At 47.5% G+C, this 27,784-nt stretch overlaps 12 protein-coding genes across 12 annotated transcripts; 5 read left to right on the top strand and 7 right to left on the bottom strand.

Annotated features, from left to right (window-relative positions):
- Positions 1 to 1,055: 1,055 nt before the first annotated feature.
- Positions 1,056 to 6,515, bottom strand: LY89DRAFT_789805 (uncharacterized protein; the record flags this gene model as incomplete). Its single annotated transcript, XM_018223298.1, has 2 exons — positions 1,056 to 6,172; positions 6,223 to 6,515. Coding segments are annotated over 2 exons (5,275 nt in total), but the record flags the coding sequence as incomplete, so codon positions are not given.
- A 130-nt stretch (positions 6,516 to 6,645) lies between these two features.
- LY89DRAFT_691811 (putative mRNA splicing protein) lies at positions 6,646 to 8,278 on the top strand. Its single transcript, XM_018216412.1, has one exon. The coding sequence runs from the start codon at positions 6,691 to 6,693 to the stop codon at positions 8,095 to 8,097; it is 1,407 nt and encodes a 468-aa protein (XP_018061704.1). The 5' UTR covers positions 6,646 to 6,690; the 3' UTR covers positions 8,098 to 8,278.
- A 28-nt stretch (positions 8,279 to 8,306) lies between these two features.
- Positions 8,307 to 9,359, bottom strand: LY89DRAFT_789803 (40S ribosomal protein S9). The gene is made up of 4 exons (XM_018223297.1): positions 9,272 to 9,359; positions 9,170 to 9,188; positions 9,014 to 9,112; positions 8,307 to 8,964 (listed from the first exon to the last, which is right to left on the bottom strand). Exons 1-4 carry the CDS (start codon positions 9,315 to 9,317, stop codon positions 8,553 to 8,555), a joined length of 576 nt encoding a protein of 191 aa, XP_018061703.1. The 5' UTR covers positions 9,318 to 9,359; the 3' UTR covers positions 8,307 to 8,552.
- Positions 9,360 to 10,363: 1,004 nt separating this feature from the next.
- Positions 10,364 to 11,065, top strand: LY89DRAFT_702451 (60S ribosomal protein L21; the record flags this gene model as incomplete). The annotated part of the gene is made up of 4 exons (XM_018217255.1): positions 10,364 to 10,398; positions 10,515 to 10,583; positions 10,636 to 10,696; positions 10,748 to 11,065. 4 exons carry the CDS (start codon positions 10,364 to 10,366, stop codon positions 11,063 to 11,065), a joined length of 483 nt encoding a protein of 160 aa, XP_018061702.1.
- Positions 11,066 to 11,876: 811 nt separating this feature from the next.
- LY89DRAFT_545051 (uncharacterized protein) lies at positions 11,877 to 12,221 on the bottom strand (the record flags this gene model as incomplete). The annotated part of the gene is made up of 1 exon (XM_018208228.1): positions 11,877 to 12,221. A coding segment is annotated over one exon (345 nt), but the record flags the coding sequence as incomplete, so codon positions are not given.
- Positions 12,222 to 13,013: 792 nt separating this feature from the next.
- LY89DRAFT_537957 (uncharacterized protein) lies at positions 13,014 to 13,238 on the bottom strand (the record flags this gene model as incomplete). Its single annotated transcript, XM_018208122.1, has 1 exon — positions 13,014 to 13,238. A coding segment is annotated over one exon (225 nt), but the record flags the coding sequence as incomplete, so codon positions are not given.
- Positions 13,239 to 14,211: 973 nt separating this feature from the next.
- Positions 14,212 to 15,201, bottom strand: LY89DRAFT_691807 (uncharacterized protein). Its single transcript, XM_018216411.1, has one exon. The coding sequence runs from the start codon at positions 15,124 to 15,126 to the stop codon at positions 14,272 to 14,274; it is 855 nt and encodes a 284-aa protein (XP_018061699.1). The 5' UTR covers positions 15,127 to 15,201; the 3' UTR covers positions 14,212 to 14,271.
- Positions 15,202 to 16,476: 1,275 nt separating this feature from the next.
- On the top strand, positions 16,477 to 17,059 carry LY89DRAFT_742976 (uncharacterized protein; the record flags this gene model as incomplete). Its single annotated transcript, XM_018220903.1, has 3 exons — positions 16,477 to 16,515; positions 16,567 to 16,758; positions 16,850 to 17,059. 3 exons carry the CDS (start codon positions 16,477 to 16,479, stop codon positions 17,057 to 17,059), a joined length of 441 nt encoding a protein of 146 aa, XP_018061698.1.
- A 1,766-nt stretch (positions 17,060 to 18,825) lies between these two features.
- Positions 18,826 to 19,910, bottom strand: LY89DRAFT_691805 (uncharacterized protein). The gene has a single exon (XM_018216410.1). The coding sequence runs from the start codon at positions 19,534 to 19,536 to the stop codon at positions 19,285 to 19,287; it is 252 nt and encodes an 83-aa protein (XP_018061697.1). The 5' UTR covers positions 19,537 to 19,910; the 3' UTR covers positions 18,826 to 19,284.
- A 58-nt stretch (positions 19,911 to 19,968) lies between these two features.
- Positions 19,969 to 22,981, top strand: LY89DRAFT_660618 (uncharacterized protein). Its single transcript, XM_018212559.1, has 3 exons — positions 19,969 to 20,440; positions 20,499 to 21,141; positions 21,188 to 22,981. The coding sequence occupies exons 1-3, from the start codon at positions 20,433 to 20,435 to the stop codon at positions 22,610 to 22,612; spliced, it is 2,076 nt and encodes a 691-aa protein (XP_018061696.1). The 5' UTR covers positions 19,969 to 20,432; the 3' UTR covers positions 22,613 to 22,981.
- Positions 22,982 to 23,557: 576 nt separating this feature from the next.
- On the top strand, positions 23,558 to 25,543 carry LY89DRAFT_691803 (Surp module). Its single transcript, XM_018216409.1, has 4 exons — positions 23,558 to 23,697; positions 23,745 to 23,798; positions 23,850 to 24,947; positions 24,996 to 25,543. Exons 1-4 carry the CDS (start codon positions 23,604 to 23,606, stop codon positions 25,304 to 25,306), a joined length of 1,557 nt encoding a protein of 518 aa, XP_018061695.1. The 5' UTR covers positions 23,558 to 23,603; the 3' UTR covers positions 25,307 to 25,543.
- Positions 25,512 to 26,700, bottom strand: LY89DRAFT_766512 (uncharacterized protein; the record flags this gene model as incomplete). Its single annotated transcript, XM_018221730.1, has 3 exons — positions 25,512 to 25,776; positions 25,837 to 26,476; positions 26,593 to 26,700. The coding sequence occupies 3 exons, from the start codon at positions 26,698 to 26,700 to the stop codon at positions 25,709 to 25,711; spliced, it is 816 nt and encodes a 271-aa protein (XP_018061694.1). The 3' UTR covers positions 25,512 to 25,708.
- Between the last annotated feature and the right edge of the window lie 1,084 nt (positions 26,701 to 27,784).

The following is a 27,784-nucleotide window of genomic DNA, read 5'->3' as shown; positions in this document are numbered from 1 at the left end:
CTTTTTGGCTGCAAGTATACTAATAGATGGCATAACAGTTGGCATTAAAACATAGACAAAACAAAGCCCAACGTCAACGTATTATTGTTTTCACCTGCAGCCCGATTCACGAAGACGAGAAGAAACTCATCAAGCTTGCACGGAAGATGAAGAAGGAAGAGGAGGCAAGCGGGTCAAAGGATTTTGACACCCAGTGATGTATCACGTTCTCAATTTGAGGTGCTGGTGGTGGTTACTGGAGCTGGAGCTAAACACTGTACGGGGTGGAGCGCTGACTCTTTGCATACTGGCTGTTGCCTCGTCGGGATGTATGAAATACAAAGAATTAAGAATCATTGATTTCAATGCCACATAACACCACGAGAAATTTTACTTTGTTAAAGCCTATGATAATTAGTAGATGCTAGGTCGCAGCCAGATTGGGGAGTTGGACGAGAGGTTGTGAGATAGGCAGAGGGGCCTGTTGATTTACAAATGGAGCCAACGAGTATTTTATGAGGCCGACGAAAAGCAAAACTACCAAGCAACAAAAGCCCTATTGGGCATCTAATTATTCATTCCTTCCTTGCCTTCCCACGTGTAGCATATTTGGAAGGCAAGTGAAATGCAAGAAAGCATTTATTTCTACGAGAAACGAGATCCTTAAAGAATCAAGGTTAGATGTTCTATTAGCATGTTGAGATAGCCCAGCATTCATCAATGTATATGGATGGCATTTCAGGATTTATCGAAATTTAGTGAGCGAGGAGATCTCGAACATCTGAAACTTCAGATGGTCTCGTTGTATTAGTCGTGCAAACCCCCTTGCTCATCACTCACTGAGTCATGCGTGCAGCTTCCAAACACCTCTCACCAGAATCGACATTGCCATGCCATAATGTGCTGCTCGAGAAGAGATGAATTGATCCAGCATCCAGCATCCAGCAGAACACTTAAATGTCTTCCTTCATTAGTAGATGTGCATCATCGGAGCCCTGATCTGCTGTCCACAGTCCAAGAGAAATGGTACAGATAAGGTCATATCTCTCGCTGGACGGGGAAACGATGTAAACAATCTCTTATCATTCATATCTACAGTACTAAGCCGTATCCAACAGCTGAGTTGAGTCCTTGCTACCTCGGACTCTCAGAAAATCATTGCCTACACTATCGCTATGCTGAACCCTCCTTCCTAACGCCTGTTACCAAATTCACCAGTCCAGATCATGCATATTTACAATGAGACCAGACAACTTTTTTATCACCGGCTCCACAACAGACCTTTCGGTCGCTAATCGAGCTTTTTGTCTTGTCCTTGTATAGAAGACAGGGCAATCCTTGCTATCGCATCGCACATCTTCCAAGGGCGATACCCCAGAACAGCTCTGACAGACCTTGCGCAGGTCCAAGAACATTCTTTCTGCATCATTAAGCTTCTTCCGTAAAGTGAAGACAGACAATGGTTTGTCTGCTAAGCAGCCAGCGCAGATCGGACCCTCAAGCTTAAGTTTTTCCTTGCATACCAAGCATGAGGATGACTTCATATACGACTCTAAAGTCTTCTTTCTGATGGTCAGTTCCTTGGATTGTCCTTGAAGCTGGAGGTTCGCATCAACCCGACGAATACGTTGCACTTTTGGCATTTCATCGTACCAACTTCGAACATTTGCACCAACGAGGTTAAAGATCCGCTCTAGTGGAGGTATGAGGTTCTTCGAGATGTAGTATTCTGCGTCGAGCTCACTGTGATCGTTCTCGAGCAGCTCCTCAGGCGCTACACATCGATCTATAAGACGGGCCCCTGGCGCACCTGTGATAACAACGTAGGGAACACGCTCGCCATACTGTGGCTCTGCTCGAGCATCTTCGAGCATGCGCTTGGTGCTAATGAGGGCTCCAGGCGGAGGTGGTCCCTTGTCACTATAAGTTCCCAGCTTCACTTCTCGTGCAAAGCAAAAGTCCTGGACGGAGACAGATCCCTTCATGATTTTCTCGCATTGTTGCTGGAAATACTCTTTGACTTGGCTTAGGTCAGATGTCCTAAACAAAATCTTGAGCGTTTTCTCCTCAATCTTCTGTTCAGCAGGCGTGCCATCACGGCGGACGGTCTCGATTCCTTTCGCATCGAAATCCGGCTCGGTCTGGTGCCGACTCTCATATTTGAAGCCCACGTAACGTTTCTTTGCCAGAAGAACACATGGCAAGTATACCTTTTCGAATTTGAGCTTCACCGGGCGCGGATTCATATTTGTGACGGTTTTTGCAATCTCCTCGCCAATGTCAAAGGCTTGGTCTTTGGTCCGACCTTTGAGATACACAAAAAGACTGTCCGTGTCACCATAGACCACCTCCGCTCCCCATCGTTTGACAGAGTGTATTAGCGCAATGGCTTTCTCGAGGGTCTCGCGGCCAGTCTGAACAATGCTATCAGCAATTTCAGAGCACGGCATCCGTCCAGAGAAAGACGCAGATGTGTAGCCGTAAGTGACATTAGCGATGAGTTTAAGTGCCAATTGTCGGTTGTTAAGTAGACGCTGAAGTGCCTTGTCATCTTTGTCGACCTTCATACCACTCTTGACCATGACTCGTGTCTCGAGAATTTCTCCCAACATCTTTGCTAGGAGCGACTTTCTGATCTCTGGTTTCGTGTACATTATGCCGTTGGGAGCGATATTGATGTGATCCTTTAGGAGCTCAAGCAGCCGTTGTTGTCTTTTGAATTCCGTGAAGCCCATCTTGTTTGTTCCTCGCCAATTGACGACTCGACCTAAGAAGGTCGAATAGCAATAATTGTAGGCAATCATTACACTAGGGTACAGACTTTGAAAGTCGAGTACTAGTAAAGGGCTGTTATAAAAAGCGCTTTGGGGCTCCATAACTAGTGGTAGACATTCCAGAGCATTCTGACCCCCAACTTGCTTTCTGCTCGGTGACACAAGGAGGAAGTTTTCCGGTTTCGCAATTCTAAACATCAAAGATTCGACCTTAAATTGAGATCCACGAGAGAAGACCGAAAAGAAGTCGACGCCGAGTAGTCGAGCCTGCTCGCTGGTCCTTGCAATGAGTTCATTCTGTTCAAGTATGTCGAGATCGAGTTGGACTCTTGAAATGTAGTAGTTGACCACTTTCGCCAGGTCGCGTGGCTTGTCATTCGTATACCAGCGTGTCAAATCTGCCCATGTAAAGTGAGGGACACGGCGATGTAGCAGGTGAAAAACAACGTTCTCCATGGTGTACTGAAGTAAGTTCAACTCGCTCCGCATAGCTCTCCATATGTTAATCATATGTCTGCCTGTCACACGAATGGTTGATGTATTGTTAAAACCCCATTTGTCGTTATCCTTCCCGAATCTCCCATGGGACTGAGCCTTCATCCTTGAGAACTCATCACATAGATTGTACTCGTATTTGAGCCTGGCACGCTCAATGAGATATCCCCAGGAGCCCCCATGCACTTCGTATCCTGTCAGGATGTCAGGATCATGATTCCTCACAATCTCCACCATTCGAATGATGAGATCTAGTTCTGAAGCCTCTTCCTGGACTTCTACAGCTACCTGCTTTGCAATCTTTTGTGACAAAGCACCGTCCTCGGACAGCACGACAACGCCAACATGGGTGTTTCCACTAGTACCGTTGTTTTCGAGGCCTTCCTCGTCTGATTGTAAGCACCAGAAAAGGCATTGAACTTCATCTTCTTCAGGATTAGGCACAAAGTTACCCCTGGTGTTAACATGAATTTCCAGACTCATAGTGCTCATGTATTGTGCCTCATGCTTGATACTTGTTGTTTTTTGGTTCTGGGTGTACTTGAAACCATGTTTGTTTTTCTGAGTTGTGCCATCAATCTGCGAAAGTTTTGATTTCGAGAGAGGGTGTGTACCAGCATGCGGCTGGATGGTACGTTTTGTCGCTGCTTGCAGCTCCTTCACCACCTGTTTGCGAGACCAATTCGCTACCTCTGAGAAGGACGGGGGTATTTCTGCAATAATCCAGCTACGGATAGTGCAATTGCGCCTTTGCCATTGATAAAGCCTCTCCTCTCGTGCTTTGTCCGGAACTATTCCAGATCTATCGCCATAGGTTGCTTCTGAAGTCCCAGTGGGGTCAAATCCAGGTAAGAACGGAACTGTCAGGCTCTCGATTCTGAATTCTCGTCCAGCCCATTCCCTTGGGCGCTCTGGGACATCGACCTCGCTGTTGTAGAAGGCATCTTGATATATGATTGGCACCATATTATAATCCTGCATTGTCGACGTGACATAATGTACCGACGGAGGGAGCTCGTTCAGCAAGAGCGTCAGCCCGTGACCTTGTTTTGTGAACTCGTGGTCCATATTGCGAAGTGCTGTTGAACAAGCGATGGACTGTACGTTGGAAGTTGGTGTGGTGGGCGAGCTATTTCGACTTGCATGGTACGCATCTGATACAGAAGGGTCGAATGTGGCTTGCCTCTTCATTTCGCTCTGGCCAGGCTGTGAGGTGCTCTTCTGGCTTAATCTTAATGCTATGGCTGGTTCATGCGAGTCTGTAGTTACAGGAAATAGTAGAGGTTGTGAAATTGATGTTAGTGATTCCTGGGAAGACTTCCTAGCCGTCGAGACAGACTTAGTGTGCAGACCATTCACAGTTGGCAGTTGAAGCTTTGTTAACTTGGTATGGCAACCCATATTTCCAGAATCAGAACTTGGCCGGCGTATTTTAGGCTCGTCCAAGGTATGCATGAATGAAAAAGTTTCGTCGGACGTCTCAAGCGAAGCATCTACAGCACCAACGGTGCTGTTATCTTCACCATGAGAAGACAGTTTCCGGCGCTTCATTTCGGATTCTAGGACATCTTCGGGAACTCCTGAGCGCTTCTTGACGACGATGGACGACGTACCGGACTTTACTGAGCCTGGGTCATTTGTCCCAACGATCGAAATGATACTGTCTTGGGATACATGTAGCGAGTTTGTAGAACTTTGCGACGCTTCATGGGAGCTTTCTGTATTGCTGATGCCTGCAGTATCTTTGGGATCGAGGAACTGATCGCTATAGTCCTGACCGCCAGGACGAAGCTCGTCATCGATATCGCGCTCTGGTTTCTGGACGTCCAGTGAATCCAGATACTTCTCTTCCACTTTGTCTCCGCTTCGTCTTTGAGAGAGCTCGATCTCACGCATTGCATCTTCGTCAAAATCATACTGAGCTTCATCGTCGCCAGGTATAACAAGACTCAGTATCCTATTCTCATCCACTTCTGTCCCATTCCCAATGTCAATGTTATCATTCACGCCTCCAGGCGTAGCAGTAAGGGCCAGACAAAGATTTTCAGGATAGAGGTCTTCGACTGCTTCTAGGCTGGATCGGACAGATGATTCAAAAGTTGTCTGTTTAACGAAATTGTTGAATGATAACTTGGCGCCATCACTTCTATTTTTTTCGTCCACAATAAGCGATCGCATCTTCTCCCGAAAGTCTTCCTCGTGGATCCACCCTCCTGGTTGAGAATTCCTAGGGTCGGCTGACATTGAAACCATAACTTCTGGAGGAAAAGGACTGCTGCCAGGTTCTGGATTTGTCATTTTTGATTTCCGTCGACGCGTCTCATCTCTCCAGAGACCAGCCATACTATGAACAAGTTTCTCATCAGGCGCCAGAGGGTTCAAACGCTCCACAAAATCATGATGGAGGGGCCTGGGCTTGATATCTTGTCTGTTTAGAATATCTTGAACGCAGATATCCACTTCAATGGTACAATGGCTAACCCTTGGTAAGGTGGCTTCCTCTGTTACTAGATCACTAGGAATTGATCGATCATGCCATAGATGAAAAAGATTATCCATCTCGTCAAACTGTGGCACAGGACTTCGAAAAGTGACCGTCCTCGAATCGAGGAAGCCACAACCGTAAAGATTGTAGTCCGCCATCCATTGGAGCAAGTATTGAAGATGGGCCTCGTATGGCTGAAAGACCTTCTTCATTACAGCACCCTGACGAAGAATATCCGACAGACGTGTCATGACCATGGGATTGAGCATGTATATCTTGAGGTAATACCGGTACCCAACATGAAATCCATAAAATGGAATACCCTTCACAAGAGTAATACGAGCAACGAATTTGGCATTCCCGTCAAAAGTGTTTCGCCGATAGCTTACCGCCAGAGCAAAATCAATTGAGAGATGAAGGCGGTGGATATAATCACCAACTAGAGCTTGATCAGTATTCGGAAGACTTGTTCATTGGTTGCTGTATTACCATCATCTGGAATGAGACTCCCAGTATACTCTATGTAAAGATATGGAAACGCGCCGTGAATATGCGCGCATACTTTCTGGCCAGTTTCAGTTGCGCCAAAGACTCTAATGACAGGGACCTTCGGCTCCTTATGTACTTGTGAGGGCTTGACATTGTTGCGAAGGAGAGGATCAAATCGCGTGGGTACAGACTGATAATGATCGATATTATTCAGTCTGACACGGAAGAGATCCATGCTGAGGCGGAGAGTCAGTTCTGGACCGCGGAATCGTTCATCGAGGGCAGTAACCATGATACAGGAGCATTGTATAGGCACGATTGTGTTGATGTCTTTATTATGACGGGACATTCATTTCGCGATATCATGTGATCGTGCGTAAGGCTGAAATTCACCACGTAGCCGACGCTGTTCTACCAAGACCGCGACCGCGATTATACAGCCATCTGTTTGTATTGCATCTCTCAAGAATGCCTCCACCAGGTGTCCAGCCCATAAAACCCAACGCGCCATCGGCGGCGAGCAAGGAAGCTAACGAGTACATACCCTCCTTCATCTCAAAGAAGCCTTTCTACATCGGCGAGGATGACGACCACAACGACTACCTCGAACACCAGCGTCTCCAGAAAGCGGCCCAGTCAGACCAGTCGAAATGGTACGATCGAGGCAAGAAAGTTGGTCCAGCTGCGACGAAGTTTCGTAAAGGCGCATGCGAAAACTGTGGTGCTATGACCCATAAGACGAAAGAATGTTTAAGTCGACCCAGAGCAAAAGGAGCACGGTGGACTGGTAGGGATATAGAAGCTGATGAGGTTGTCCAAGATGTGAGCTTGGGTTGGGACGCAAAGAGAGATAGGTGGAATGGTTACGATCCAAAGGAGTACAAAACCGTTATTGACGAGTTCTCGCAACTGGAAGCCCTGAAGAAGGAAGCTCAAGCAAAGCAAAAGGACACAGACGAGGAAGATGGCGAGGATGGAGAGAAATACGTTGAAGAATCCGATCTGGGTCAGAAGAATGCCGCCAAAAACCTTCGAATACGAGAAGATACAGCAAAGTATCTGCTGGATCTGGATCTGGACTCGGCGAAGTACGATCCTAAGACTAGGTCTATGGTAGATAGCGGAGCCACGGTAGACACTATTGCAGCTTTGGTCGCAGAAGAGGGTTTTATGAGAGCTTCGGGAGATGCTGGCGAATTCGAAAAGGCTCAAAAGTATGCTTGGGAGGCACAGGAGAAAGGGGGAGATACGAAACTACATCTTCAGGCCAATCCCACCTCTGGAGAGATCCTCTTAAAGAAGGAGAGGGAGAAGGAGCAGGCCAAGAAAGAAGCACATAAGAAGATGTTACGAGACAAATACGGTGGAGAGACAAACCCGAATGCTGCCAAACTCCGAGATGTTGCTGTCACAGAGAACGAACGTTATGTCGAATATGACGAGTCTGGACTCATCAAGGGAGCTCCGAAAGTGGTGGCAAAGTCGAAGTATCCTGAAGATGTGCTCATCAATAACCATACATCAGTATGGGGAAGTTGGTGGTCGAATTTCCAGTGGGGTTATGCTTGCTGTCACTCCATGGTCAAGAACTCGTACTGCACAGGCGAGACTGGGAAAGAGGCATTTGAGCAGGCCGATCAGATGCGTACTGGCGGCGCTCTTGTCGAGGATGAATCCACGAAGACTATTGAATGGCCTTCCGGGGAAATGGAGGAAGTCAAAGACAAAATAGCAAGCACAACGATCGCCAAGAAACGAACTGCGGAAGAGATGAAGGGTCTTGTCACTGAAGATGAGATGGATGAATTCAGAAGGAAGAGAGTCGCTTCCAATGATCCTATGGCAGCGTTATTGGGCAAGGATGACCTGCTGTAGCTTCCCATTTTACGGCATCTAGAGGAGTCTGGGATCGGTGCATGGGCAAGGCGTTCTTGGTGATGCATGAAATATTGTAATCCTTTGCATTTACATGTAGTCCCAGTGAAAATGCTTTCGTGTTGAGCTCGAGTGTATAATTAAACTTCGACGATTTACAAGTCATATCTCAAAAGGCAGCTAGATTATCCAATGTCAATGTACTTGTGGTTCTTTTCAACATAGTATCGTGTGTCACGAAAAATAACCCGTTGACGGATGGTGCTGAATGTCCAGTTCTGAAGGATACTTGGAAATAGGGTCAATTCACATGTAAAAAGAACACAAATGTTCATGATCGCAAATCACCCTAGTATTCGTGTTTTGTGAAGCAAGCTACATGTTATGCTGATGCCCCAATGCCACAACGCCGGTGCTCTGCTCTGCTGACCGTTCGAAGAATGGACTGCAACCATCTACTCCTCATCCTCTTCCTCCTCACCATCATCCTTCTTCTCGGAAGCCTTAGCACGCTTTCTACGAACTCTGCCAGGACGTCCACCACCGAATGGAGAGCTCAGAGCGAAGTCGATGTGCTTTTGAGAGTCGAGACGAACGACGAAGGATGGTACGTTGACGATTTGCTTGCCAACACGGATGTGTCGTTGACGGATGAGGACACGGGCATGGTGAATGGACTTGGCGAGACCGAGCTTGTAGACACAAGTTTGTAGACGACGCTCCAAGAAATCCTCAATCTTCAAGGCCAACACGTAATCGAGCTTCATGCGAGATTCGTCAAGGACACCGACACGAACGAGACGACGAATGAGGGCATTTCCTTCGAAGAGTCGCTTGGGGTCCTTCTCGTCAAGGGTGAGTAGTTGACTATGGCATGATTAGCTCCGTGACATGTAGATTGTAGGATGTTGCATACCGGGCAGCACGACGAATCTTGGAGAGGGTAAGCTGGACACGCCAGACTTCACGCTTGTTGCGCAGACCGTACTCGCCGACGAGCTTCAATTCAGAGTCCCTGGGACATAATCAATGACATGTACAGAGACAAGCTCAGATACAGTGGCCAACTTACAGACGAGCAGACTCGAATGCTACAGATTGTTAGCAAATTCATCAAATATGAACCAAATTGGACGGGGAAAATTCGAGGGAATTCGAGAGAAAGAGGACTAACGTCTGCGAGGAACTTTATAAGTCTTCGAATAGCTTCTGGGCGCCATGCTTGCAGATGCTTTCGAGGAGAGTTGTTCTTGTTGTCGAGGTTGAAGAAGGTTGAAGTTCACGGAAGTCGCGAAATTGCTGAAAAGATCTTTGGTTTCTCGAAATGTGCGATTCTAGCGAGCTAAGCTATGGGCTAATCCATATACGGTAAGTCAGCCGGATATGACCCGTCATCATGTGATCTAGAATTTACTACCTAACCCAAGTGAAAATCTTCCTCTTGCGGTCGGACTTTGCCTCTTTGTGAATTCGAATCGTTCATTTTATTGGTGAGAAATGTAGGTCTCTTCGATTAAGGGCAATTCAGTTCAGTAAATGCGGATTTAGAGCATTGAGCATCAAATAGTATCACGACGTTGTTCTGGCATCGTGGGACATTTGTCAAGCAGGATCTGACCTTTCTGATCTGAGAAGTATCGAAGCTTGATCACAGTAAAGTGTGCTTGTTTCTTTTTTCAATGTCCTCTTAGGTAAAGGACAATTTGCTCATACTGGCACCGAGGTAGTTGCTCTTTGGATACGGACTCAGCTGTGAGTGGTAGTCATAAGATGAACTGTTTAACAGAAGCTTGCACAAATCGAGCATCCCAGCTATAGGGCGATGCACAGAAGTGTTGATCTTGACAATGCTTTGACATTTGGCTTGGCGGGAGACATATAATCAGAGTTCTTGCTTCCCTGATTGTCTCTCATGTGTGTGTACATTGAATAACATTTCAACGGCCCTTAAAATGTGAAGTATGTTCATGCAATGCCGAATAGTATGAAGTTCTCCATATATCGTAAGTGACATATTTGTTCAGCTGTATCTGATGTCCTCGACAAATTCAAAGTGAAAGAGAAGAGTGCATCTTGATTTCTCGGGTCTTTTTGATACCTGATATTTAAGGCTTAGAGGCTTCCGCGCTAAGCGAATTTCAATTTAGCTTGCACACAGAAATTCGAAAATTGGCAAGTACGAAGTTCGCGACGAGATCTCGACAACGACAAATCGTCCTACGAACAACACCTCATCTCTCCGATACAGCCCATACAGTAAATCATCATGGGTCATCCAGCAGGATTGAGGGCGGGTACCCGGTATGTTGGCCCGTTCTGCGGTTCTTCTTGCGATCCTCGACGAACTTCAAGCTCGATTTCAGCATCACCATATGCCGGGGTCGAGATGGATGCTGCAGTAGCTAACTCTCTCACAGTTATGCCTTTTCCAGGCAATTTCGTGCGAAGGGTATGATCAAGCTGTCTACCTACTTACGCCAATACAAGTGAGTCGATCCTGGTGAACTGGACAAAGGGTTGGGTCTGACGGAGGAATAGAGTCGGAGACATCGTTGATATCAAGGCCAACGGAGCTGTCCAGAAGGGAATGCCCCACAAGGTAAGAGCGGAAGATCATATGCCCTTCATCTTCATGTCCTAAACCTTCCAGGTCTACCACGGAAAGACTGGCGTTGTCTACAATGTCACCAAGAGCGCAGTCGGTGTCATCATCTACAAGAAGGTCAAGCACCGCTACATCGAGAAGCGAGTCAACCTCCGAGTCGAGCACGTTTCCCTATCACGATCAAGAGAAGAGTTCGTCCGAAGAGTCAAGGCCAACGCTGAGCTCAAGAAGAAGTCAAAGTCGGAGGGCACACACGTTCACTTGAAGAGACAACCGGCTATGCCACGGGAGGCGAGAACCATTACGATGAAGGAGAATGTCCCCGAAACGATCGTGCCAATTGCATACGAGACAACTATCTAAGCTTTCGGTACACGGGCTTTTGCTTGGGTTTCTTTGCGGGTGGGATGAACATGAGTTCTGGCAGAGGCTTAGCGTTGCATGATACATGGACTTCGTGCATTATCTCAGAAAAATGAGAGCTGAATTTCGCCAACCTACAACCAACTTTACGAATATTCTCGACAGCTTCATTATGTGACCAAAATTCGCTTGGATAAGCTCAGCCAGTGTTTGATGCCTCTTATCATGCAATCGAGAAGTTGACTTGTATTTTCTTTGTCTTTCAGGATCCAGGCAAGAAATCGTATTGTCACGCTTAGGCAGAAGCATTCCCACTTCTCTTAACACCCTCAAAATTGTTTCCGGAAAGATTGTACCTGCCGAAGTCCTGGATTCCAGCTTCAGGGGCATTTTTTAACTAACTTTACTCACTTCACCAATGAGCGGGTTTCCGGTTGGGAACATCTCACATACGCATCTCAGCAGATTGGACGTCAGCAGATTGGCATTTCTCTCATTGTTCTCTCGATTCTTTCATCTACCAGTAGTTTCTCATCCTATTCTCTTCCGGGACGCGTTGAAGGTCTCCTGTCCAGCGCAAGATTTTGTCGTACCGCTCTGAGAACCACCAAGCGATGTGCTGCGCAAAGATTATTAGCGGATGTAATGCAACTGAACCAGACCTTGACCGTACCTCTCCAGCCTTGAAAACTTCGTACTTGGAATCTGCCATCGTCTCAACTATGTCGGACGAGAAGCTGACATCGGTGACTATTTGACGATTCTTGACTTTTGACATGGCGAAAGAGCACTTCGTGATAGCAGGTCCGCTATTGTTATATATGCAAGACTGCTGCGAGGGAGGAGAAGAGTGCCACTGACCGAGGATCGTAGTGTGACCGTCAAGGTATTGCAATAACATGCCAGCGCAACGCTTGTTGATACGGCACATATCAACTCTTTTTAATCCACTTAACACAGCGATTGACAAGAAGAGTCCGGCATTCGGGCTTCCTATCGGAGGAGAAGGGAAGCCACAGTTGTGATAAAGAGGCGGAAGACGTGCGGCTCTCGAAGGTGTGTCATCCCCGGTGACCCCGAGTCTCATAATTGTTGTGCCAGAGGTTACATTTTCGTAATAAAACCCCGCAACACAACCTTTTTGCTGTAAAGGAACCTACTGGTAATTGTTTCCTATCACTAGGGACGGTAGAATATATGGTCCAAAAGTGTAGATCCGTCCAGTCGTTGTTTGAATCTGGTAAATAGTATTAGTAGTGAAAGATGGAAAATGGACAAACACTGACCACTAATGCTGGCGCGGCAAATGCCGGGCTTGGAGTATCAAACATGCGAAGCCAAGCATAAGCTATCTGTTCTGATGGGTGGAGAGGAAAGTGCAGCACACACCCGCTGCGATGACCACTTCGCCGTGAAGTATTATTAAAGTGGGCCTCCAATCCTACGATACCACAAGTTGAGACAAACACAGACAAACCCTTCGCGTACTCATCCTTGTAATACATAGATAAGTATCGAAAAAAGCGTTTTTGGGGAGCTGTGGTTATGGAATGGGCAACGTCTCTATCGAGATCAAATAATGCGGCATTGGGATCGGGAAAGGTGGTCGGAAAGTCAGGTTGATCCCACAACACATCCTGTCCCGGGACATTCCCTGCCACTGATATAGCTGTACAATTGATATCCTGTTTGTATTAGATGGATGAAAGGGAGTAATAATATAGAATGTGTAACGACTCACGTTGTAATCACATCGTAAAGTCGAGAATCCTCCTTCCATCCGCGCATGCCAGATACCGTCTCCAGTGGGAATTTTACCAATCCAGCCACTCTCCCAATCAAGACCAAACAGCTGAAGTGCACAAATACCACCATAACTTGTAATGTACCTTACCCCGAGGGCATCAGCAAAGGGATGTGCATTCCCGCTACAATCTCCACCAGTAACCAAGTTTTGGATATATTGCGTACCAAACACCGAAACCATCTTGGCGGACAAACGTGAACCCCGTTGTAGAATTACGTCGCGACTTAGAGGGGGGCACAAATGACGAGCGAGCCGAGATGTTTCGGTAATGACGATAATAAAAGCGCTGAACGGCGTCGTCAATCCCACATAGCGCCAGATATAGGTCCTGAGCTCTATAGGGAGTCTCGATAGACATGTTGGTTGTATCTCAGAGCTAGCGAGGATTTCGAGTCTCCTCGTCGAGTCGCGACGGGGGTGTCACCCAAGAACAGCTTGCCATCGCGAGAAGTCTGGTGAAAGTGTTCGGGCAAGTTGATATATGAGGGAGATGCTGCAGCCGTCCAATTTCCACATCAGGATCGAATGGCACCAAACATGGAAATAGAAAGCGAGTCGATCAGCTCGGCACATCTAGTGGTCAACTAGTGGATCGTGAGAAATCGTAATGGTTTGGTTTCGTGGACGACCACTCAAGGTAACGTCAATGTCATCGTCAATATCTGCGAGGTGGAAAGGCTCGGTAATTTCGATGCTGCCTTCATCATCTTTGTCTAGACACAGTACTGCAAGGAAGCATTGGTATTAGGGGTATAGAATGCCATTGAGGCGAGAGTATACCAGCGCGGATGTTGGATTGCCACGCGTCGACGTCTGACAAACTCTGGGGAGGGAATGGCTCCTGGCAGAAAGCGCAGCAGTTCGTGTCAACATGTGTGATCAAGCAATCCAGGCGAAAACCGATTGAGTTGTGACGGGAAGGATGAAAGATGAGAGCAAGTGATCAATTCAAACCCGCTGCTGTAATGCCACTTTTTGTAATCGTGATGAAAATGCACATCGGGTTGGGTGATCTGTGACGATGTTTGGCTGGAAACAGAGCCAGACTGAGTGTGCTTTGCAATGGAGGATATGAGGTTGTTGGGGTCAGGTTTACTTGTGGGAAGCCTCCTGCCGGGCTGCACTAGTTCTGCAGGCCTCCTGCAGCTACGAAGGACGCGGTCAAAAGTCCCGGGATTACAGGGCCTGACGCCTGAATTACAGGCTACCGGTAGATCATACGCTGGGACGGCACCTTTAGGGCTTAGTCGCTAGAACTCTATTTTCTTACAAAGTCTTTTAGTGAGTAATACCCTACAAATACAGAGTATTATCACTAATTAAAACGAATATTCGAAAATTAGCACGTGAGCTCGTAGAAGCTCAAAAGCTCGCACGAGCCTGTATGCTCCCACCAGCCTCAGTAAATAGCCATGCCCTGCGCGCTCCCTCCTGCCACACCCATTTGCACCGCGAAGTTCTGCATCTCCGTCACACTCCCCTTCCCACCACTAACATCAAAAACCACAACATTCGTCCCCTGTGCCCCTACCTCTCCTCCACCGGGACTCAAAGCAAAGATCAAACCACCTTCCTGATCACTCTCCAGATCAATCATACCTCCATTCCCATTCTGACTCTGGAACTCGGTGATGAGTTGGCCTGAGCTAGGATCGACTTCCACGAGGTGATTGACTGCCACGTCGGTCACGAAGGTGGTGGAAGTCAGAGAAGAGAAAGTAGCCCAGCAGGTAGCTTTCTGGTCTGCGATCTTGGTGGAGGAGGACACGGTTGCGAGGTTGAGGTTGGAGGAGTTGGAGGGGAGAGAAAGAGTAGCAGAACCAAATGAGGCGTCGGTGACAAATATCTGGTCCGCGTCAGGCAGAAGAGCAGTGCCGAATAGCACAGCAGTCCCCGTTGGCGAAGTCCTTATCTCGTTTCGAGAGACTGATCCATTGGTGACTGGAAACATCGACAAGAAACCTGTGTTGTTCTTCGTGGGATCTCCTTTCACTGTCGCTAACAGCATTGTTGAATCTTTGTTGAAGAATACTTGAGATACGGTGTTTAGTGGACCGGAAGGAGGTGTTGTTTGATTTAGTTGGAAGGGTCGTACTGCTGTGTCGAGAGGAACGAGACCTTGGGTAGGACAAATGGCGAAGCAGGAAACGCCAGCCACCGCACCGGAATTGGCTACACATGTTTGCTGGAGAGTGGAAGAGATGCTAACGCTTATTGGGAACTCCCCGAGGGTGTTCGCTGGTTGGCCAATCATGGTCAATGTTGTAGGAGAGTGTGGTGAGATGTGGAATAGTGAAATAGTGTTTGAGCCTGGATTTACTGCTACCATATACTATTCAATGCGTCAGTTCCTGTGGCGAGTGGAAATGTAGGGGAATAGTGTACATTGCCTGATATCTTGATAGCACCTTGAGAGAACAGAGAGTCTGGCGCTGCTGGACTTCCTGTTGAATTAACACCACTCATACCTGAACCTCCCGTTGGTGTAATTGAGCCACTACTCAGAGTGCCGTTGGGCGATACTGTTAAAGCGATGATCGAGTTATTTGCTGTATTGCTGATGAAATAGACCGCCTTTGCAGAAGTTGCTGAGTTTGTAGTGGTTGCGTTTTTTGAACCTTTTCCTTTATTATTGGATGGCTGGCAGGTCGTGCCACCATTCATGGCTCGGCGAAGATTGATCGTCTGATCTCCAAGAGAGATGGTCTGTCCATCGTCGCTTACAGTGAGAGACTCCCCAGAATCTCCTAGTGGCACCGTCAAAGGGACAGCTGAGCAGGAGAGTAGCAATGAAAAAGCCACGAAGAAGTTAAGTAATTGGACCATGATGATGGTTGGTTGTAATTCAAGAAATGAACGAATGTATGATTAGAATAGAAAAAGACCAGCTTTAAAAATTGTTCGTAAATGAATGTATTTGAAGTGCTGCTGCTCCAAGAACATGTTGATGGAAATACACTGACCATTTAAAGAAGTACTTGTGATGCCATTCTGAGTGAGTACAACGCAGCTCAACCTTGCCAAATTCGGCCATTGTATGATTCCACATACCTTTACTTGAAGCGGTTTCGAAGTCCCAATGATTCCAACGGCGGCAGAAGCCCTCACCAGTCTCAATATCAGATCCTTTGCCAAGGAATTCTAGCGGATTCTAGCCAAGGGCAACGGACAATTATCAGATGGAGTGATAGGTCACAGAGATAAGCGGAAACATAGGATGAAATGACAGCTGAGGAATCAGAGTAGACGAAAAGAGATTAGCTGGCATAGAACAACGATGCTGAAACACGCTGGAAACATCAAACGCCAGCCCCTGAGTCATCATGTGATTGAAGAATAAGCATCACGTGAAGCAAATTATAGCTTGCGAAGTGATCCAACGAGTTGGACAATCCTTCTAGGCACGAGAGTAGACGTCACTGAAGAAAGACTAAAAATTGTGAGTAGTCGAGGTGCCTCCCTAAGCCAGACTTTCAACAGCTTAGCATGAAGAAGTGCAAGTAAGGAACAACTCACATTTCTGCTCTACAAAGCACATACCTAGCTACCTCCACAACTAAGAAACAAGCGTACACTACTGTACCAAAGACTTCTAGGTTCCACTATGAATTCCAATGAGCATTTCCACCTGAGAACACAAGTCGTTCGTTCAGTACCCAGAGCGCGCCAGACATCTTGCTGATCATATGTCCAGCCGCCAAAATTTAGCCTCAGACCTCCATACCTTGAGGCATCAACAGGCAAGATCAGTGCCTTTCTCGAATTACCCATGGCACTCGCCAACCTGGATGTATCCAAGCCTCAAACATCGTTGGCATTGGGGCATAAGATGATAATGTTCCAGAATTTGTGGGATAATGTGGGCGGGCTGAGTCCCAACGATGAAGTAAAGTTTGAAGGATGAAGTCGTGTAATAGCGAAGTGAACCCTTTTCTATCTCGATGCTCGGAGAATCTACTTTAGTAACTCTACCTCAGCGAGCCCCAGCCGCAACACCCGCAGCTACAGCAGCAGCTCCACCCGCAGCTGCAGCAGCCGCCGATCCACCCGCAGCAGCAGCAGCAAACTCTGGAACATTATTTTCGTACTTTCCGATTCTTACGGTAAAGCGAATACTGAATGTATTTGGGAGCCCCTCAAGTCCGAAGGAGATGACAAACATTTGCAAAGCTATCAAAAACAGATGAGCTTTTCAGTCATTGTAGCATTCAACGAATCGTGGCTTGAGGGCTATACTTCTTCGCTTTGAAGTTTTAGTCAAGATCAAGATTAACGATGAATGACTTTGGAAGAACGCAGGTCCAGAGTCCATTAAATTTCAAGGTTTGACAGTAAGGTTGTCGAAGTGTCTGGGTGCATGCTGAGCAATCATGGACAACCCTTGGTCGCCGTAACGTTCATGGACCAGCTAGTAAAAATAACGGCGGTCATAACATTGGAGGTCGTTGCGAAATGAACTCGCGTTCTCATCTTCGCCGGGAATGAGGGACTTCAAGAACAATATCTATCGTCCGAGCACAACCATTACCAAACGGATGACGACGGAGCATAGAATGTCATTTCCCTCGAAACCACGGCAATTCAAAACGGCATCCTGGTAGCACTCATGAGGTTCTCCCGCACCTAGAGCCTCAGTGAGGCTTCATGGTCCGTGAGCACGATAATGGACAGATCACCCATGCGAGATCTCTCTCACAGACAGTCTTTGCGCTCGCGGACTTTTCTGCGTTGGGACATAGCGTAAGCATTTCGGAAGGTCAGACGTTTGAGGAGGGACGGTTTATTCTTCCAATTGCTTGCCTGTGCGAGGTTCATCTGATCGTTTCAGACGAGACTCATCACGTGGAATACAATCCCTGAAATAAAGTTTGTGACCCTGATTTGCAACATGCACCAGTGATGTAGAGCTGCATTAAATGAGATGTCTGGAATTGTTGTAGATCATGTTTCGTCTGTCTGGCTCTTTCTAGGTTGGCTGATGAATCAAGGAGAGACATGTTAGGTAAGTCCAACTGCCTCTCAGGCTACGAATCCCTTCAAGAAGAATCCAATGCGAAGTTACCTGTGGACTCTTGGCTGTTCGGGGCACTCTCCGAGAAGTATTGCAAACTATACTTGCAGCTGCTTCTTCCCTCTTCTCGTGAAATACTTTCGGTTCATGGTGGTTGTCGATTGCGTGAAAGAAAGTATGCGGAATCGGATGCAAAGGAAGATGCTAGTCTCGATAGCCAATCTCAGAGATCAATGGAAGAGACGAATTCGTGGTCTTTCACTGAAACGCATAAATGGCTGTGACACCTTGTGTTCCCCTGCGGAGAAAGTAACGGGAGCGCACGGAGGGAGGGAAAACTGGAGATCCATCTGAGCATGAATGTAAGGAGACGGATGATAACCAAAATAAGCTTAAAACAGGTAACCAGGGAAGTTGTGCATAAATGTGATTCAGGAACATCGAACACGGTCGTCTTCAGACATGGAAAAGAAAGTTCTGCCAAGTTTGGGCGAGTACGCGGGGGACGCGATCAAGGAGGTTTCGATATTTTAGGCCACGATGATGTGAGTTCCTTCACACCTCAAGGCCGTGTGATCGTCCGGTGAAGGAGAGTGTGCAGCTGGTGATCGTGGCACATCACATCACATCAGTTGGATATTTCCCGGGCTGCAGCAAAGAGAAGCATGTCGGTCTTCGTTCCTAGGTACGGTATTTCATGTGTTGCCGACTAGCCCCACAGGAGCAAATCCTGTTTTTTCCTGGATTCAAAATCCAGGAGACAACCAGTAAATCCAGGAGTATTTCAGACGATTACTTTCGAAGTAAATTCCAGTTTTTGTTCCAGGAAATTCCATTAACGTCCGCCCCTACGTAGCGAGACGCACTGTGTAGCGAGACAAACCATCGGTACTTTACACTCAAACAATTCTAAATTTGTAAATCCGCTGAAAGTTCCCATGTTTTTGTATCGGTCATATTGTGTGACTATTTCTGAACAGTCCAAACTCTGGCTGCTCCAAAAAATTATGATCGCGTCGTCGCCGTCACGCCTAGTTACGGAGGTTGTTAATTCGGAAGTTATTTGGCAGGCTTTCGAGATGTGGTTAAGGCAAAAGAGAAAGAAATGCATTGCCAAGGAAGTGGTGGTGAGGAGAAGATACCATTGTCAAAGCTTTGGGATGGGATCTATAACCTCTCTAATTTTCTTATTGGGCAGGCACTTTTACGTTTAGATCTTCAGGGTTCGTACACATTGTCGACTTATATATCGACAGGGGACCGGGTATCCTAATACCGAGAATGCACTCCGTCGAAGATACCACATCAACCGCGTATGAAAGGGGAGGGTATCAGGAGTCGTAAACTGCGCAAATATCAGAAACAAGTCAGCATATGATCTGAAAGTGAACCATCGATACTTCACATTATGTCACATACGCTCTTGCCGTCAGGAAGCCCAAAACCCCACAAGTAAGGGATTGGAACAGTAGGACAATTTTCACGGATCCAGATGAAGGTAGCAGCTTCAGAACGGATCTTCTCCTCCGCATTGCCAGGGTGTTGTAAATCTCCCACCTTGTATGGTAGAGGAAACCTGATAATCACCCGTTTGCTGTGGGATTTGGCGCTGTTGACGCGGACTGGTATGCAAACATTGAAGCTTCCAGCCATCCAATCTTTGACTTCTCCTATTTGACACGTCTCTCTCTCATTTAAACCCAGATGGTACGACACAATAGCTTCGATTTCGCTGCGATGCTTCCAGAGGATACAAAGAACTCGAATCGTTTTTGAGGGTACTCTAGGGCCTGGAGCATGTTATCGTCATCGTCCAGGGCTGATTCTAATGTGATCTCCCCTTGAAGAAGTGGAAGCGTTTTCGACATCGTTGAGGTTTGGGCGGGTCGATTCGCTTCAAGCAGCAGAGAGTCTGAATTCGCTCAAGGTACTTTCGTACGACAGTAGATTCAGATCCCAAGTCAGAAAGAGGCTGAGAGCTTGTTTCACAGTTCATTGCCTCAGGCTGCCACGCCCACGAGGACTCCAGCTAATTTGTGGTGATTTCGACATCCCAAATTGGCTGGAGTGATGCCTTGGAGGATTCCATTGGCGGAACACAGTTAAATTTCTGGAACTTTGCGACCAAAAAGGCTTAGTAGACCTTCAGCTGCCTGACAGCATTGGAGCCTGAGTTGCCCGGGCCTCCTTCGCTCGCTCGCTCGTTCTCACCCGGGATCCCTCCACTCTTCGTACTCTCCAACTTTCCACTCCAGCAACAACAACAACTACTGACTATTCACGACTCAGACATTCACTTGTCTTTCTGTCCGTTCTGTTTGTACACAACAGGACCACTCCTCACATTCCCTTCCTCCCCTTTCCGATGTTCTGCAAACACGAATCATAATCATTCGTCATAAAATTCTCCCTTCCCGTGGAAACGTTTGCTCACCATCCTGGTCCTGGCCCGTCGTTCCGCAGACTGAGGTCTTCCTTCCGTTTGGGGGCGACGACGCTCTCCCAATCCTCGAGAAGGAATCCGCAGTCAGGTCCGTGGGGAATTTAATATGTCCGAGTATGTATTCGCCGGAAAATAGATATGTGAGCAGCTACTAACATTGTTCCTTGACTAGCTTTATCCAGGTCGCGGGTTGGACACAACACAGTCGCCCATCTTCCCGGAATTCCGTACAACACCTGCGCTCCCTCTCGTCGTCGAGCACGTCCAAGAACATTCCGAAGCCCACGAGGCCCGTGTCGAAATCCATCTCCTCATCCGCTCTCCACACAATGGCTACCGTCTCGACCTCGCATGCGGTGCCATCACCGAGAGTGCTGAGTCCGTCTGTCGACGAGGAAGGGAATTTGAGCACACTACCCGATCCTCGAAGTCGGGCTATGTCTCCTGCGAATGATAATCTACCCAGCCCTTCTCACCATCCTGACCTCAGCAATGAGGTAGCAACACTCAGTACCAAGCTCATCAATGCAATCAACCATCAAACAAATCTCGACGATTCCTTAACAGCAACCCGACATGATTTGGAGACAGCTCGGGAACGGATCGCACAGCTGGAGCAACAGAACAAAGAGCATACGGATCTCGTAGTGCAAGGTGTTCTAGTGAAAAAGACGGCCTTCGACTTGGAGAAGGCCAAGCTAGTTGCTGCTTTGGCGGAAGAAAAGAGGCAGAGGGGTATCGCTGAACAGGAGAAGAAGAAGATGGAGCAAGACCTCGAAAATCTGTCAATTTCGTTGTTCGAGGAAGCAAACAAGGTAAGTTTCATTAGGTATGCACAGAAGTAAGTTCTAACGTTTTTAGATGGTCATCCAAGGCCGGGAAGAAGCCCAACAAGCCGAGGAAGCCTCGCAAAAGCGGATCGACCAGCTGAAAGCACAGCTAGCCGATACTGAAGGACTCCTCAAATCACAACAGGAACAGCTCAGTGAGTTGAAACATGTGATGGAGCAATTGACGGAGGAGCGAGACGATCAGACAAATCAAACAGCACCATCCACTCCAGGACTGAGCAAATTTGATAGTAAGGACGACCTCCGTGATCCAGACTCTGCAAATTCTATGCACGAACCTATCTCGCCATCTTATCCTACGAGCTTTACACACCTCCTTCAGCCAGTCCTCCGGACTGATCTCTCGGCGTACGAAGATTTCACCTCGTTACTGAAAATGTCGAAAAATGTTCCATCCGCCAGCAGAGTTTCCAGTGGTTCTTATAGCCACATTGGGCTGGGGCTAGGCCTAGGAGCCTACCAATCATCAGCACATCCCTCAAACGGATCTACGACTTCCTTATCCACATCTGGAACGGCTGGATCTTCTCCTACGACACCCGCATCGACTGCTAGTAATGGGTCAACTAATGGACCTAACTCATTGACGCCTTTGAAGGATACCAAATTCTACAAACGAGCGCTAGCTGAAGATATAGAACCAACCCTGCGACTGGACGCGGCACCTGGTTTATCATGGCTAGCTCGACGAACAGTGTTGAACGCAGTTTGCGATGGGAACCTTGTCGTGGAACCTCTTCCTTCCTCTCTAAAGCAACACAATTTTCCCTGCGCTCTATGCGGAGAGAACCGAAAAGATGTTGCACACACTCGCAGTCACCGGTTCAGAACGAGTGAGAATGAGAATGCTCAGAGATATCCTCTCTGTAGATATTGCCATGGCCGTGTTCGTTCAACTTGCGACCTTCTTGGCTTCTTACGGATTTTGAAGGATGGTCATTGGAGAGCCGATAACGAGGAATCAGAACGAGCAGCCTGGGAGGAAAGCGTGCGACTGAGGGAGCAAATGTTCTGGTGCCGTATGGGTGGAGGAGTCGTCCCTACTCAACATGTTCACGGCGATCCACGAAGTCCTCGAATTAGCGAGGAACGCAAGGAGGAGGAGAGAAAGATCAGTGAGGAGGTCGAACGGACAGGAGAAATCCAGCCCAAGGACATCACTCCTGGCCCCGGAACAGGAACTCTCCCCGAAAACTCGCACAGTGCGTTCGTCGTTGAAGGGGTGGCTACTCCAAGTCCAGTCTCAAGCCCTTTGAGAGAAGTAGAATCGGTCGATGACCAGGTTGATGATGCTGCAACAGAAGCTGGCGAGGCTCACGATAAGTCAAGAGACTCTACCCCGTCTGCAACACCATCGAAGGCAGATTCTCCTAGTGAAGGCGAGAAAGAAGGAGCGCAGAGGCTCTCCATCACTATTCCAGGGTCATTCGACTAAGTACCGAGCGTTAGCTTCTGGCTCTTTTATTGTATATTTTATGGGTGGGAAAGAGAAAACGGAAAAGTGGATGGTGTTTGGGATTTGTTTACTTTGACTGGCGTGTCAGATTCGTGAGCAGGGCGTTCCGGTATTGGGTTCACATTACTTAACTGAACATAATTAGTGGGCCAAGAAGATTGGGCTGGATTGCGCAAGCACAACGATAGATCACAGGATTATAGCTTAGGAGACAGCAACGAGTGACGAGATAATGGATTTTTCTAATGTCTTTCCATACATGCTTTCCATTAATCTGGACTTGGAGGTCATACAAGTACACTATATAGAATGTGAATAACATTACTGTACATCGAAACTTAATAATGGATGTTGAATTATGTCCTACATGAGCAGATCTGCCTTGACCGCGACAGAGAAGACCAAAAATTCCATTTACATCTGGGTACTGGTGGTCTGACATCCAAGGTCCATTCTTCTGTCTCGACTTTTTGTCTTCAAAAGTCGTCTTGGCTGACTGGACATTTAACTTCGATTTGCCTTGCTACATCTGTTGTAAGCAAGACTATTCAGTTATCAAACATGATTATTATGGGATTTTTGGTACTTACACGTCTTATGACTACGTTCGACATTCACATGCTATCATTGTAGTCTCTCCAAAGAATACAATAATATTAATTTTTCATGATATCTGGGAGGTGGACAATGTCGGACTGGCGTTGGTGCTGGGTACTTTAGGTAGGTGACAGCTGAAATTTCTCAAAGCATGGTAACTTCATTATCTGTCTGTTGTAATGTGTGACTAGTCCAAAATCTGTCTGCCGACTTTACTTTGAATCTCGGCCCATATTGACAAGGCGCCCCTCCTGATTCGTCGAGCTGCAAGGCTGGCGATTTTCTTAGCGTTGACTGAAGAACCTTGCCTCCAGTATCATCAAAATCCCTTGATATAACAACATCAAACCAAGAGCTCGCCAAGTCATTCAATATGGTTCCCTCTGCTCTGAATGGCGATGGAATGGGATCGCTCGAGGAGATAAAAGCCCCTCAGGGCGTTGTTCTGCCTCCACGAGAAATCAAAGGTGCGCTTCTCGATTCAATCTTCTAGGCTTCTACTAATATGTCGCAGCTATTCTCGAGAAGACAGCAGGTTACGTCGCGCGAAACGGTTTCGTATTTGAAGGTATGCAGGACAAAGTGCTCCGTGGCAAATCAGTCAAGCTAACAATCATAGACCGCATTCGAGAGAAAGAAAAGACGAACCCCAAATTCTCCTTCCTAAGCCCCAACGATGCCTACAACGCCTACTACCAATGGCGACTCAGCGAAATTTGCGCAGGGCGAGGAACGGCTGTCGCGGCTGGTCGAGCAGAAGACGTGGAAGCCGAAGCAGAGAAGCCCAAGGGCCCGCCCGAGCCTCCAGAATTCCATTTCTCAGCGCGAATGCCCAACATCAATGCTCAAGATCTGGAGGTTGTGCGTCTAACTGCGCTATTCGTGGCGAAGAATGGGAGGCAATTCATGACTACAATATCGCAGAGAGAGACGGGAAACTATCAGTTCGATTTTCTGCGGCCAAATCATACCTTGCATAGTTTCTTTCAGAGACTGATCGATCAGTACACTGCCTTATTAAGGGCCGGGGGTATGGATGGTGAGGGCGGAAAGATACAGCAGGAGAGGATCAAGGAGCTGCAAGCCAACGTTGCTGATAAGTTCCACGTATTGGGACGAGCGAAGCAGAGAGCGGAATGGTTCAAGTTCCAAGATGAGCAGAAGCAGAAGAAAGAAGAGGAGGCCGAGAAGGAGAGAATGACATATCAGCAAATCGACTGGCATGATTTTGTGGTTGTTGAGACCGTTGTCTTCACGGAAGCGGATGATCAGGCCAACCTCCCACCACCTACATCTCTCTCCGAACTCCAGTTTGCTTCTCTCGACCAAAAAGCAGCGATGTCCATCAACCACAATCTACGTATTGAGGAGGCCATGCCAGAAGATACAGATTACTACAATAACTACCCACAACAGCCAATGGAAATGGCACCACCTCCAATCCCACAGCAAGCCTACCAACCACAATATCAAGATACCCGAATGAGGAATACTGATGAAGAAGATGAAGAGGAGCAACGGATCCAGGAACGAACAGAGGCTAGGCAACGTGCTCAACAGGCACAAGCCGAAGCGAAGGGTGTGGCGGCTCCAATGAAGATCAAGGAGAATTATGTTCCAAGAGCAGCTGCAAGAGCGGCTCAAAAGCAGAACATGGTGCTTTGTCCGAATTGTCGACAGCAAATGCCTGCTAGTGAGCTTGATGAGCATATGAGAAGTGAGTTCGCCCTTGCCATGTACTAGACCAGTGCTAACAATTTTCTAGTCGAACTTCTGGATCCAAGATGGAAAGAACAAAAGGCCAAAGCAGACTCTCGTTATTCAACCACTAATCTATCCACCCAAGACGTAGCGAACAATCTCAAACGTCTAGCCAGCCAACGGAGCGATCTCTTCGATGGAGTTACAGGACAGCCTGTCTCGGAAGAGGAAGCAGCCAGGAGAAAGAAGGCAGCGAGTAGTTACGATGGGCAGCCATTGGAGAAAGGGGACAGGAGGTTGGATGTGATGCAGAATGTTAATGTGGAGGAACAGATTAGGGCTATCCATCAAAAGTTCGGTGGTGAAAAGAAGTGAACACAACATGGAGCATGGGTGGATGGGTGGCGTTTGGGTGGAATGTATGAATGATATTTGTTCTCGAGACTACAAAGCTAAAGAAAAAAACTTGCTGATGGGGCATTTGAAGCCAACATTTTCCATTGGTCCCTGGCCCTGATACGTCTCGGTCTCGGGGTTTGTTTCCATTTTCAGCTCTGCTATAATGCCTTCCTAGGCATGAAGTTCTTGCCTAAGCCCCAACAAGTAGGCTTGTGAGTATTGTCCGTGGAGGATATCGCTCTCTTCGGCCGCTTGTGATGATGTACCGAAACGCATCTGTCCGATATCAGACTGGCGCGTATGAGCCCTTGGCGTGCTTGGCGTTTCAATATTCTCATCATCATCAGAGGAAGAGGTTGAAAATTCCGGAAAGGATTCTCAATTCGCGAGCTCCAAGGCCCGCTTTTTTTCAAGCCTGCGGAACGCAAGAATGTATTGTTGCTTGCCTATAAATAGTTAGTTATATACACTCTAATAGATAAGATGAAGCGTGAGCGTATACGTACGAGTGTAGTGACGTCTCCTCTTAATGTCGGCGATGATATTCTTCGCCTGAAGCTTGTGCGCTGGCGACACCCAATCATATTTCAACGCCGCCCAAGGATATCTCTCTACAAATGACCAGGGACACTTTTCATCTGAACATTCTCCTTCATCTTTTGTGCGTACCTTCATATCCAAGGTCAAGATCTTGTTAGTGGTGGCATCGTACAGGAAATTTCCATGCCTATCAATCCTAGGGACGTCGTTGTCGCGATAAAAAGAACTCGTGAGACCACCTTCGCTAGCATCTGGCCTTTCAGTACTGAACACAATCACGAACCGACCAGCGATGTCTTTCCAGTTCCATTTCAAATCAGTCTTGTGATACCGGATCCAATGGACCTGCTCAGTGCTGTAGCGTTCGTTGCTGTGGTACCTTTTGATAGAGGTGGTCGAACGAGGTGTATAAGCCATAGGATAGTATAAGTCATGGTAAGATCTTTCAACCACCTGGTAGGTAGCACGGGTCTCAATGTCCCCTAGCTGAAGGTTGGTTCCAGCACTGTTTGATGACTGCAGTGTCCTCGCCGGGAGAGCTGCCTCTAAGGTAGCTGGTGGATTTGCCAAGCAGAGCAAGTGGTTGACGGAGGGGAGGGGACCATGCTGAGGACCGTAAGGATTTGCAGACGCAGTTGCGCTGTACAGTAGAACAGGACTATTCGGAGGTGTGTGGCATTGCGGGATACAGTAGCCTCCAATCTCGACTGGGGCTGGCTTACGTGAAAGTGAGAATGTCCGTTTGAGGGGGTCGTCGACGCTTGCTTCTCCCCTTTTGTGGCCTTTTCCATATGCTTATCCATGGGATTGAGCATACTGTTGATGTCCATGCTTGCAGATTTGTAACGCAAAATAACGTCGAGAGATGCTTCACGGTGAGAACTTCCGACGTGTATCTCGGTTTTGAGTTGTAATAAGCTTCAAGGATGTGAGAAAGTAAACGCAAGGCGTGATGGAGAAACTCGGTGAAGAACATGACGGGCAAACAGCTTTTGTTCAATCAACCGTTATAACTAGGCCACCGATCCCAAGCGATCGAGAATAGAAACAAGGTTCTCGATAGTGGTGGAATCGATCGAGAATAAATTATTATGAGTGGTCCGTCCATTTTCCCCTTCGAACGAGTTCTGGCTTATTGAAGAAACTGGCTGTCAGAATTTGAATCCCTTGCTTCAGGACCTTCAGATCCGATATCACATATCACAACTGAAAGTGAGCTGCAATGCTTTGCTATCCTTCGAAAAATATAACAGAAAGCAAAAAAGCAACCATTGGCCTCGCCTGCAAGTCGTCTCTCCTCTCATTCCAAGGCGCATGTCTTAGACCCTGATTGTAGTCCAGGTATGTATGTACAGGGATACTCATGAGACTCATAATTCTCTGCTTTGTGCGACTGACTGATTGTTCATCGATCGATGGCCTGCATGCAACACACATATCCTGATTCCACCTCCTCTTTTTCTTTTTCTTTTCCACAGCCCGCCCGCGCCAGCATTCATTCACTCACTTGTTCCCATACCCGTCAGCCGCACCGATTCGATTAACTTCACGCGCGCTGACCCCGATTTGACAAAGCTGGTGGTGGTGGTGGTGGTGTTGGTGGCGGCGGCTGGAATTTGATCTTATCTGCTGATTTCCCGACCCAGACGGGATCCAAGTCGACATGAATCAGCCGAAGGCCACTGACGCAGATCGAGGCCGAGTCAGTCTGGGGATGCGTCGGGCTTGTCTAGACTGCTGTCTCTGCCACCACGACCACGACCACCACCACCACCACCAGCAAAAGAAAACCCGTGTTCAGTGACTGACTGACTGACGGACGGACGGACGGACGGACGGACGGAATGGCCCGACGATCACAGCCACAAGACGACAGACATGTCAAATTCGTGAAAGGAAGGGAATCCTAAAGAT

Source organism: Mollisia scopiformis, assembly GCF_001500285.1.
Source record: "Mollisia scopiformis unplaced genomic scaffold LY89scaffold_37, whole genome shotgun sequence".
Lineage (NCBI taxonomy): Eukaryota > Fungi > Ascomycota > Leotiomycetes > Helotiales > Mollisiaceae > Mollisia > Mollisia scopiformis.
This window is presented reverse-complemented; position numbering and strand designations above follow the sequence as displayed.

Coding starts and splice junctions, on each gene's coding strand:
- LY89DRAFT_691803 (XM_018216409.1), top strand. CDS start 23,604: ATGGTTCCCTCTGCTCTGAATGGCGATGGAATGGGATCGCTCGAGGAG. Junction 23,799..23,849: donor AAACGGTTTCGTATTTGAAG/GTATGCAGGACA, acceptor TAACAATCATAG/ACCGCATTCGAGAGAAAGAA. Junction 24,948..24,995: donor GCTTGATGAGCATATGAGAA/GTGAGTTCGCCC, acceptor ACAATTTTCTAG/TCGAACTTCTGGATCCAAGA.
- LY89DRAFT_691807 (XM_018216411.1), bottom strand. CDS start 15,126: ATGATTGGCCAACCAGCGAACACCCTCGGGGAGTTCCCAATAAGCGTT.
- LY89DRAFT_660618 (XM_018212559.1), top strand. Junction 21,142..21,187: donor TGTTCGAGGAAGCAAACAAG/GTAAGTTTCATT, acceptor TAACGTTTTTAG/ATGGTCATCCAAGGCCGGGA.
- LY89DRAFT_691805 (XM_018216410.1), bottom strand. CDS start 19,536: ATGGCTGGAAGCTTCAATGTTTGCATACCAGTCCGCGTCAACAGCGCC.
- LY89DRAFT_789803 (XM_018223297.1), bottom strand. CDS start 9,317: ATGGCGCCCAGAAGCTATTCGAAGACTTATAAAGTTCCTCGCAGAC. Junction 8,965..9,013: donor AAGATTCGTCGTGCTGCCCG/GTATGCAACATC, acceptor ATCATGCCATAG/TCAACTACTCACCCTTGACG.
- LY89DRAFT_691811 (XM_018216412.1), top strand. CDS start 6,691: ATGCCTCCACCAGGTGTCCAGCCCATAAAACCCAACGCGCCATCGGCG.